The sequence below is a fragment of the Pteropus vampyrus genome, unplaced genomic scaffold (assembly GCF_000151845.1).
Source record: "Pteropus vampyrus isolate Shadow unplaced genomic scaffold, Pvam_2.0 Scaffold1, whole genome shotgun sequence".
Lineage (NCBI taxonomy): Eukaryota > Metazoa > Chordata > Mammalia > Chiroptera > Pteropodidae > Pteropus > Pteropus vampyrus.
Window position 1 is genome coordinate 13,434,019 of NW_011888782.1, and position 11,868 is coordinate 13,445,886.

Genomic DNA, 11,868 nt, shown 5'->3' on the forward strand with positions numbered 1-11,868 from the left:
TGGATATTGTCATCTGAAGATACATAGTCTGATTATGCTTGTACAATCAATTTCATCATTAGGGTCTAGAGTGCCGCTAGTCAGTTTCTTTGCATTCATCTTCTGATTCATCTAACAATTGTGTAACATCTGTTTGTCGAATTTTTGCCACAGTAGGCAGTGTATTAGTTTACTATTGCTGCTGTAACATTATACAAATTTAGTAGCTTAAAACAACACAAATTTATTGTATTTACTGTTCTGTAGTTCAGAATTGTGACATAGGTCTTACTTGGCTAAAATCAAGATGTCGGCAGAGCTGCATTCCATTCTGGAGGCTCTGCGGGAAAATCTGTTTCTTTGCCTTTTTCAGCTTCTAGAAGCCAAAAGCAACTAAAACAAAAATACCAGAAATGAGATGGCTAATAAACAACAGAACTACAGTTCTGGATGCTGGAAGGTCTAGATTAGGGTGCCAGCACGATTGGGTTCTGGTGGGAGACTTCTTTCTGGTTGCCAGCTACTGACTTCTTGTATTCTTAGGTGGTGGACAGCAGAGAGAGGAAGCAAGCTCTCATAACTCTTACAAGGACACTAATCCCATTCATGCATGCTTCACCCTCATGACTGCCTAATCCTAATTACCTCCCAAAGGCCCTTCCTCGGTACCATCAAGTGGTGGGAAGTGGGAGGCAGTAGAGGTTTTTAGGGGTTTTGTGGGACTTAGACATTCAGTCCATAACAAGGCCCCCACTTTTGGCAGGTGTTCCCCTTTTCCCGTCTTTAAGGCCAGCAAGATAACATCTCTGACTCTGCTTCTATTAACACATCTCTTTCTCTTACTTTTTTCCTTCTGTCCTCTCTCTTCCACTTTTAAGCTCCCTCAGGATTACTTTGGGCCCACCCAGATAATTCAGGATAATTTCCCTATTTTAAGGGCAAGCTGATGAGCAACCTTAATTTTCCTTTGCCCTGTAACCTAACAGATTCACATCTTCCGGAATTAGGATTTGAACATCTTCGGGGACTATTATACTAAGTAACATAGAAAGTGAAAAAACAAATCTCAGATCTCAGCTGTGTTCAAGGAAAGCAAAAAAACAAAACCAAAAAGACTACTTTTATATATTCAAGAAGAATGATGTAATACATTAGGCAACACGATAAAACTGATGTGAGAATGATAATTTATTTCACTGTTGCATTATTTTTCTAGGTGATTCCATCATTTTGTTTTCTTATTATTTGAGTCATTTTTAGTATAGCTGGGAATAATTGATGAGTCATGATGAAATAATACCTAGGACATTATAGTAAAAAGTTTCAAGATGTAGGAAAAATAAGCTCATTAAGAGTGTATATTGTATCTTAGTCTTATAGAAAGATCCAGTGAGCCTGTATAATAATGGCAAGATAGAGTGAGTTTTATTGTTACAAAATATGTAATTTTCTTTGTTGTTTGGGGGCTGTGGGGAAGACCTCTGAGAAAGAATAAAAGTCATGAAATACCTCCTTATAATAGTTACAACTACTTATAAAAGAAACTCTCAAAAATACAATTGGGTCCAGTGGATCCTGATTATATAGAGAGGGTCATTCACTTGGTTTCCTTGACTTCCGTCATGCCACATAGTCTTCCCTCTTTCCAATCTCCTCTCTCTCAGCTAGATGCTTAAATATTGGTATTCCTTGGTGGTTGCCCACAGCCATTTTTGTTTTTATTATTTTTCATATGATACTGCTACCAAAATAGTATCTTTAGACTCATACGGCTAACTGCCCTCTGGACAGCTCTACTTACATACTTCACAGGCCTCCAAGCTGAGCATGTCTTAAACTTGTCATCTTAACCCCATTTCCCTTCCCTGACTCCCATCAAAACAGGACATCATATATTGTTCTTTTCCTGGTGTTTTTTCAAGTCATCTAACTGTTGCATCATTCATCCTGCAAGAAATTTAAGAGTTATCCCTTGACTCCTCATCTCTTACCCTCGTAACTATATCCCAGGTCTTGTCAAGTTCCAGTTGTGGTCATCCCACTCTCCATTCCCACTTCCTCTGTCTTTTTAGCCCCTTGACATCTTTTGTTTGGATTATCGTACTAACTTCCCAACCAGTTTTCCTATTATTTCCACTCCTGCCTCCCCTGCCTGCTCTGCTTGTTCTCTGAAGAAAGTCTGATTGTGCCATTTCACTATTTAAAACCCTTCTGAATATTTCCATTGCCTTCAGGAGAAAGCCTAATCATCTTAACACTCACTGCCTGCCAGTCATAATTGGCGCATGCCATTCTTCCTCGACCTCCCATTCATCAAACACACACACATGCACAGGCACACAGACACATGCATGCACATACAACCAAATAACTTGAGATGTTCCAGCTCTTCTGAATTACTCTCTCTCTTATGTACTTCCCGTTCACCTCCATACCTTCCCCTGCACCCTTCCATTTGTCCAGAACATTCTTCCTCCTCTTTAGCTAGGTTGGTATAGATCATAGCTTAGAAGCCCTCCTGGGAAGTTTCTCTTGAATACTTTTGGAGTTCCAGTTCTTTGCTTCTGTGCACCTCCCTCCCCTTCCTCTACCAGAGTAGATGTCAGACTCTACTGTTAGTACTTTTTAATTGTTTTCCTCAGAGATTGTTGTTAGCTCCCCCAGGGCAGAAACCCTCTCTGTCTTGTTCAGCATGGAGACCTCAGAACTTTGCACATTGCTGGGCACATAGTAAATACTTTTTAAATGTTTGTTGAATGAATGAATGTTATTTTATGAGCTTGTGTATAAGTACTGAAAGAATATATAAAAAATTAAAATTTTAATTTATTGAATCAGTTAATACCTGTGATGCCTGAATTAACTCATTGGACAGTGCCTGGTACATAGTAAATACAGCAAGTGTTAGCTGTTATTATTGTTGTTACTACTGTGAAGGCAGGAATGTAAGTGATTTTTTTCTTTTTCTATCTACTTTGGTAATTTATGAAAAAAATGAAATATTTGCAGTTGAAGCTCTTCTTAAACATTAAGGTGACAGTATTTGGCAATTTCTCATCTACAGTATTTTAGATTTACTTTTGGAAATGGAAACATTTTTAAGGTGTGAGTGCAGTGAAGAAGCCACTGTTTCAATATTTGTATCTTGTAAAAGGTGTTATAGTTTTTGCATGTTGTTCCCCCGCCATCCTCCCCCCACCACCCCCCATTTGAATGGTTAATTTTGCAGATCCCTTGAAAATTTGCCTAGAATTCTGTTGTTGTTAGAATGTTTGCTGGCAAATACTCAGATACACTTTTTTCAACTAAACTGAACTTATTAGCTGTCTTAATTAGCTTCTCATCCAGTCTGGAAGTCTATAATATTTGGCTTTATCTCTGGGTTGGATTGGATTTAATTATTTCCAGAAGTCAAACTACTGCTATCAAAGCCTACAGGGAGATCTACAGTTTCATTACTAAATTTTATAAACGAATGTACATGGAGTCAGAACAGTTTACAAAATCTTTCACAAGAACTTCATGAAATACTGTTCACGCTGTCATTTATACCGAAAAATGTGCTTCGTGGCCTTGTGGCCTTGCTTTCCTTCAGCTGGGCAGTCAGTAGAAGGAGGAGGACAAACTGCTATCATCATTGTCTCTGCCTTGGTTCAGGCGTTCATCACTGCATTTGAAACTGGTGAGCTCAGAACGGAGGGTGACCTCCTGTTGTCTTCAGGCACTTTTTCCTTCACAGCTTTCAGACGGGATGATGATTACTGAGAGCAGCACAGCACTTAGGCATTGTCCACAGGGACCTGACAGATTGTTCACTACAGAACTCTTCACTTAAAAGATAGCTTTTCTTGAGAAAAATTAGTTTTGGGCTTAAATTTATGTTACTGTTTTAAAACTGCAGACATCTTTGTCTGAGAAAAAGCTTACAAAGTTGGCACCTGCCTAGACCCTCCCCAAATTGTAGCATTTTCAGTTTCATATTTTTAAAATCTTATGGTTTAATAATTTGTCAAAAGATCTTTTATACATTGTTTATAATACTTCTCTGTTATTCTTATCCAGTTCTATAAAAGCAGTTTAATGCTCAAGATTTCCAGTTGGAGACTTCGTGATACATATATTAGGGTGATTTTAAAATCTGCCCTACTACATGTCATTAATAAGCACAACCTCCGAACTGTTTTTCATTTAAATTAAATCAAAATTATAGATTTAAAGTGGAAACCAGTAAGATGGTGGTGTAGACACAGGAATATTACACATAGTTTATATGTTAAAATTGTAAATTATATTGGTATCCAAATATAGCTGTGCTTTTTGTAATGCCGGAAAAATAGGTACTTTGTAAACACTTTACTGATTAAAGAAATGAAAGTACTGAAAGTTAGAAATAAAGGCTGTGTCTAAAGGTGGTTATGTAAAAGTTTATAAGCTTCAGATTTTTTTTTTAAGAATATATAAATTAGTAGATCTAGAAATGGAGTAGTTCTAGTCAGAGACATGAAACATTGGGGATTATTTCTTTTAATTTGGTATGTTTTCAAAGTGTCATCTCTCATTGAATGCTGTAGTTCTAACTGGATGACTGCATTTGCAAAATAACATGTTACTTGAATCTGAGTAAATGAAAAGTGTAAAAGAGCAAGTTCCCAGTATATCCATTTCCATGCATAGTTGTACCATGAATACTTATCCTTGGTTTAATTAAGAAACCTTATTATTGGGTGTTATTTAAATATTAAAATATATTCAAAAGTTCTATAAGTTAAATGAGTTAAAAACAATTCCAAACCATTTATTTCTCTTACTGATTTTATACAGAACTCCCCAAACATGTTTTTCTTATATAAACTGGAAATTATATAGAATACTCGTACTTAGTTAAAATATGATTATTTTGTCCATTATCTAAATTAGACTAAAATTAAGAGAAAACTGCATCTCGTAGATGTTTTTCCTAGATGTATTTGATACAAGCTTTATTATACATAAAGAATATTTTTACCAGTAGTTTATTATATGGTATTAAGTGGCTTCTTTCAGAAAAATGACAGTTTACAAAACAATAGACTCTCTTGTCCTGGATATTTTAAAGAAAAAGTTTTGAAGTTTTGAATGCTATCTTTAAGCATATTTCTGTAAATTTTGGAATAACTAATAATCTCTCTACTCTCACAGTTTATTACTACTAATTTACATTACCTTAAGATATACTTAAGTCAATAAAATTTTACTCTCATAATCTTTAATGGTAATTAAAATTAAATTATGTATTTACAGGTATATAAGCTCTTTAACATTTACATAATGTTGAAAGACGCGATTTAAATTGAATTCATTTGACAGTACCACTTTAGAAATAAGTTGGCAGTATTAGCATAATTATTATATGAATGTATGCTAATGTGGTATGAAAGAAAGATCCTCATTAAAATCTTGTCGTTAAACAAGTGACAAAACCTTACAAACAGCTTGAGGCTTCAGGCCAGTCACAGTTATTCCTGAAGAGATTTGGACAAGTGTGAAAACATATAGACTGTCTTTATTGTCATCAGAACACATAAATGGCACCTCGCATCAGTCTGTTTATAGTAGGCAAGGCAAATCTTAAAATAATGCAATGCCTAAGCATGCTACTGTGAATTTTTCAAGTTGTAAAAGTATTGGGTTTGTTAAATCAGAAAGTGGACTTCGGATAATAGCCATTGTGTTCATGTTTTCCAGAGAAGGACTGGGTTTGGTCCACTAGCATACTTCGTTAGGCAAATTAGTGAAGTTAATGATCTAGACATTATCCAAGTGGGCTGGCCTGATTAGGTCTGCGAAGTCACAGTAGGGACAAGGTGGCTCAGGGGAGTCAGGCCATGGTTGTCACCACTACTGTATGGCATTTCCCTTAAAGAAACCCTTAGCCAGGTTTAGTCACTTCTGGATTAACTTTATGTACGTGTTCTCTTTGAGTATTGCTGATGTTTTCATTTTTATTTGGGGTCATGATCCTTGCTGCTAGAACGGTAGATTTTAATATCATGCTATAAGCAGAAAAATTAACATGTCGGAATGGTACTGACATTCTAGAGAGAAAGTTTTTGGTGGCCCTGTGGCCTCCCCTTATGATCTCTATTGATAATGAGATGATCATTAAGTCTGCTTTGTCTTTTTGAGTTGTAGGGAGTCCTTCATCAAAGCACACCAAAGAAATTCCCTTGGTCTGATTTGGCCCATTTGTCCAGCTCATCTGCACAGAGAGGAATAAGAACATTTGTAGTTGCTCTCGGGAATCAGAGAGCAAATGGTGGAACTGCTGAAAGCAGTGAACAAGGAGCTGAAAGAAGCTAATCCTGTGTGTCTTTGGAGTGGAGTATTACATATCACCTGTAACTTAATGTGATCACACACATCAAATTATTTGATTTAAAGTCATTTCCTACATCTCTTGTCCTTGTCCATGTTCTACCACTTATCCTTCAAAGTATGCTATGATGCTGCAGGTAGATATAGATATCTATGCTATAGGGTCCTCGTCCTAGCAAAGCCCCTCTGAGTCTTTTATACATTTTAACAAATCTTAATCATTATCAGTTTGCTTATAGTTTAAATATATTTTTGTTACATATTATAAGTATGTGTCTTCATGGAGACTCCTGAAATTATCCAGTTTCTTTAAAATAGTTATAAGCTATATTCCTTAGGAACTAGAAGGGTAACACATAGCTCAAGGAAAGAAGGAAGTCTTTATAATTTTGTATTAAAAGAGTTATAGAAGATATTCAGGAAACTTTTTTTTTTTTTTTTGCCTACCGCTTCTTTGTGAGGATGATATCATAATTTAAGATCTAATACTGAAATGGTTGATTACTTACAGAAGGTTAGAGCTGGTAAAGCCTGGAACTAGAGCAGCCGGTGGTCAGGAAAGGACCAGTTTAGTTCAGGAGAGTAGCTGTAACAGGTAGGAAGCAAAGCACACACTGTCCTGTGCAAAGGATAAGGGAGGACTGAGTGTGATGCAAAACAAACATGAAATACATTAGTAAGTGGCCCAGCTGTGGGTGGATTATAGCGCCAGGCTTTTCTGGATTGTAGTCCAGGGAAGGTAGATACCAAAGAGGCCAGTTTAAAAGGCAAACTACCAGAATGGAAATTTGACAGAAAGCCTTTTGACTTTTCTAGAGCATCTAAGAGTTGACTTGAGAATGGAATGGGAGCCTGTTAACCAGAAATTAGGGCACCACGGCAAGGTCGTCTTAAAGAAGGGGGTGCCTTGATGCCATCAGGAGGCATGCAGACTGGACACTACATGACCATGTCTGGAAAAAGCTCCCCTTTTATTCTTCTTACTCATTTCTTATGGAATATACTTTTTTCTCTATTAGAAATTCTGTTTATTCTCTACGTACCACATGTCTCCATGAAGCCTGCTCACTCTGTGTCACAGGTCCTATCTCCTTTCAAATCTCATTATTTCTACAAAGTAAATAACACTTGTTCTGCCTTTTATTTGTGTGCATGTCTTTGGTGGAGCATATGCTATGTGCCAAGCACAATCTCAGTTAATAAATATGAAACGAATGAATGTTTTAGAGCTATCAGAAATTGAATTGATGTAATTACAAGTCATTTTTTTTCTTTCCAATTTTTTTATTTCAGATTTTACCAAATGTTGCAAGGATTCTGGAATCCTTATGGTAGTAAAATGCCGGAAAGAAAATTCTGCATTGAAAGAATGTCTAACAGCTTAGTAAGTAGCTACCTTCTCCTCTGTGTGCATGTGTATAATATCTGGTAGGTAAGAGCATGTTATTTAACTCATTCAATGTAATATATTCTGTATTTCTCCCACCAAATCTATCATATTGTTGGCCACGGCTAAAATTTCAGTTTGTTAAAGATTATTCCCCCCCAAAAGCAACATCCTTATGAAGGGTCTTTTCAAGTTATGTGGGTCAGTCAGCATTGTATCTGATTAATAAGATGAGGTCAGCAAACAAAAATATTTGATTTTTCCTATGATTTAACCAATTCCTTTTCATGAACAGGTTTATCTATAGAATATATTATAGGTAGGTTTATATTTATATCTCCTAATGAAAATGTACTGAATTAGACTATCTCTAATTAGACCTTTGCCAGTCTTATGATTTTTTAAAAAATTAATATACGTTAACTCCTAGGTAAGTTCTAATAAATCAAAGGAAAGACACAGGTAAATTTAGATTTTTAAAGTTAATTAAATTACTTTTTAAAATAATTCATAAATAACATATTTCTGATATTTCGTTTTAGTTTCTTGAATCTTAAAGTAAAAATATGCAAAGTTCTTTGAGCTTTCTGTTGAATCACCCCATATATTCTATTACCCATTTATTGTCAGATAGTATTGAAGAATACTTTCGTATTAGTTGATAGTTGTAACTGAGATCTTAGTGTTTTGGTAAGCCCTTATTGTATACTCTGCTCCTCCAGCCTGTGAAGCATATATGTCAATATGATTTGATACTTCTTAGGGAATTAGATAAAAAGTAGTGATTATCTGAATCTTATATTTGTGTTCTTTTTTGATAACAATGTACACATAAATGTATAGACTTTATTTTAGAATGCTGTGGTTGGAAGACTTGAGAGATTAATTTCTACATGAAGAAGGAGATAAAAAAACATTCTAGGTCCACATTTTTTTGTCTCGAGTTAATAATAAATAAAAGTAATTCTGATAGCAGCTCTTATTTATGCGCCGGAACCTGCACTAAGCATTTTACTTTAAAGGAGGAGGAGTTCATTCTGTGGCTTACTACTTTTTAATATCTCTTTTATATATTGATGTTGTTGTTTTTATGTTCAGAATTTTTACACCTCAGTTTTAGTCATCATCGAAACTTGTTATTCTTAGTTTGACATCTCCCTCCTTCTAGATAGGGCTGCACTTAGAGCGGAGCTGACAGTAGCAAGGACTGTGGAAAGGGCGGTGTAGGCTTTATCTGGGTGAGCTGGGGTGTAGCTAGTCACGTGACCTTGGGCAGGTTACTTTCTATAAGATAGGATAATTATTCCTAATGGAGTGATTGTGAGGTACTATATGTAAACACCTTACCACAGTGCTGGCACATAGTAGCTACTCAATAAATGTTAGCTCTTTTTTTTTATTGTATTTGCTATTTGTTAGCTTTTGTTATCTAAGTATTAATCATTTGAATAGCCTTCCATCTCTCACTCCTAGAAATTAGAGAACAATAACAGATTCTAGTCCATTCTGTGGGAGGATCTGGGAAGGGTGTGAGGAGGCTACTTCTGTTTGGAGGAGAGACAAGCAGTGAAGCAAAGAGGGATGTGATACTTGCTGAAAGTAAATGGAGAGTTAGGAAGGAAGGATTTTATTTGACCTTAAGTATTAAGAAATAGTATATTTTCATCTTTGAATAAGAAAGTGCTCTTGTTATTTGCTGTGGACATTCTATAAAATGAATGTAACAACCATGTCCTCTCATTTCTTCATAGTGACATCTTGAAACGTTAATGGTTTGTGCTCTTTTGTTTCTAGCTGTCTGATCTTCATTCATTCAATAAACTGCAGTCTGCCTTCTGTCCTTACTCCGCTGAAACTGCTCTTCCTGCAGGTTCTAATGGGTTCATGGTAGCCACATTGAATACATTTTCAGTCCCTTCTTTTACTTTGACTCTGGAAATCACTTAAAATTCTCTTCTATCTGGCTTCCCTTATAATGCTTTCCTATTTTCCCGACGTCTGTGTACTACTTCTCAGCCTTTTCTTCCTTAACCTATTCCTTAAAATTGGTTCACTGGTTCCCTTCTCATTCCGAAGTCTGAGAAAGTTTAGGTTGCCCCCATGGATTCAGTTACTTCTAGAATTTTCCTTGTCTCCTAACTCTAAGTGATTATTTCCTTTTGATTTTCTTTCTTAAATCTTCCACAGATTCATTTCCTCCTTTTCATTATAATGGCTCCTCCGTTGGTCTAGGCCCTCATCATTTCTTTTCTGGATTGTTATAATAGTTTATTTATTGGAAATCCTGCCTCTAACCTTGCTGCCTGCTTTTAGCCTATCTACCATATGCTGTCCTTTTCATCTAAGACAGCGATCATACAGTTGCTCTGCTAACAGTGCCCATTGTCTTCAGGATAGCTTTTAACTTAGTATGGCATGATTTGGTTCTTGCCATTCCAGCTTCATCTTGGGCCCTGTCTCCTATGTGCATAATCTGCTATGGTGGTACCAACTTACTTGCAGTTCTTCATGTATCAGTTTTTCCTCATTTATGTAACCTCTGCACATGTGCCTCCTGTAGGGATTCTGTTGGTTCTTCAAAATGCAGCTCAAGCATTTGCCCTTGACATCTCCCCATCTCCCCCACTTCCTCCCCATGTTTCCATGGTGCACCGGGCCCTGCCTCTACCACAGCACTTTGTATGCTTAATGGTAATGCAGTCTTTACCTGTCTGTTCTGTAACACCATGAGCTCTTTGAGGGTTTGCTTCTCATTGCTCTCTCCTGGAACGGTGCTATTCAAAAGAGAACCAGTAGGTCTTTTTATTTTTTTTCCTTTTCTTTAGCTAGTTGGGTAGTCTAATGTTTACAATGAATTTATGTGCCAGATGAACTGGATGTTTAAATGTTATTAAAGTAAGCTTATGTTAGACATTTGCAAGGTGATTCACCGTAGTTGTTTTTTCTTTCTTTCTTGTAGCTATAATGATCCCACCTTTTATGAAGAATGCAAAATGGAATACCTGAAGGAAAGGGAAGAATTCAGAAAAACTGGAATTCCTACCAAGAAAAGGCTACAGAAGCTTCCAACAAGCATGTAGGCAAATATTCAAATGATACTCAGTAACTCTTTTCATGGAAATCACAATTACCTAAAATAATGGACTCAAAGAAGTTTGTTTGCTTTATCCTAAATTATGGAAATACTAATTTTATCTGAAATAAAGATTTTTAAAAAAACAAAGTTTATTTAATGGGATAGTAGTAAATAGTGAAATGGGATATGGTTTGCCTGGTCATTAATGGATTTTTCATACATTTTCCCATAACCGTAGTTCTATAATAGTGACACTGATTTTTAAGCGTTCCATATAGATCTTACAATACTCTCTCTCAGTGTGTAGACTAATGGCTAATCGTGGGGGCCAGAAGTACCTAAAGGAAAACATTCATTTATTTCAAAGGTATTAATGACTAGGCAGTACAGCAGAATGGTTATGAACCAGAATTGTTCCTGGTTCTCCACTTGCTAGCTATGCAACTGGCAATAAATCTCATACTGTTATTGTGAGGATTAACTGAGTATTATGAGTAGAGTATGTAGGACAATGCCTCGGACATGGTAAATGCTTTTTAATCGTTATTGTTATTATTAGTACTAAAGGCTTATTTGGAAATACAGATTGTAGATAAGTACTTAAAAATGAATTAATTTTACTTAACATCTTAGATGAAAAATTTCTTAAAGTGTGTTATTACACAAGTTCCTTTTCCCATTGATTTGGCTACTGAAAATAATCTTTTTTAAAAAGTCTCCTTTATAAGCATGAATAACTATTCTGTAACATAGTAATTCAGGAGCTAATGTAAAAAAATTCTGTTCCAATGCAATAATTTGGTCCCAGGTTGAGCTTTTATATTAAAAGTTGTTTTTTTTTTCCCCCATGAGCTATTAACTCTTCTTCTACAGCCATTGCAACTGGTTTCTAGGTAAGTAAATTTTGTTTACATAGTTCTCATTAAAAGCACAAATAGAAATTACTGCCCACTAGGACAAGATTTAACTTTGTCCCTAGTCCCATGAAATAGATCTGAGAGACGTTTTTAAAGGACTCAGTTAACACAAGTAGCAAATAGGACCCTAAGAACCAATGGCATGTTCAGGTTCC

General features: G+C 35.9%; 1 protein-coding gene across 1 annotated transcript in view; it reads left to right on the top strand.

Annotated features, from left to right (window-relative positions):
* CMC1 (C-X9-C motif containing 1) overlaps nt 1-10,943 on the top strand; it is a 66,427-nt gene extending 55,484 nt beyond the window's left edge. Inside the window, exons 3-4 of the mRNA XM_011359994.2 lie at nt 7,627-7,717; nt 10,680-10,943. Coding sequence (XP_011358296.1) covers nt 7,627-7,717; nt 10,680-10,800 — 212 coding nt within the window. The 3' untranslated portion in view covers nt 10,801-10,943. The remainder of the gene's footprint in view (nt 1-7,626; nt 7,718-10,679) is intronic.
* Nucleotides 10,944-11,868: the final 925 nt, after the last annotated feature.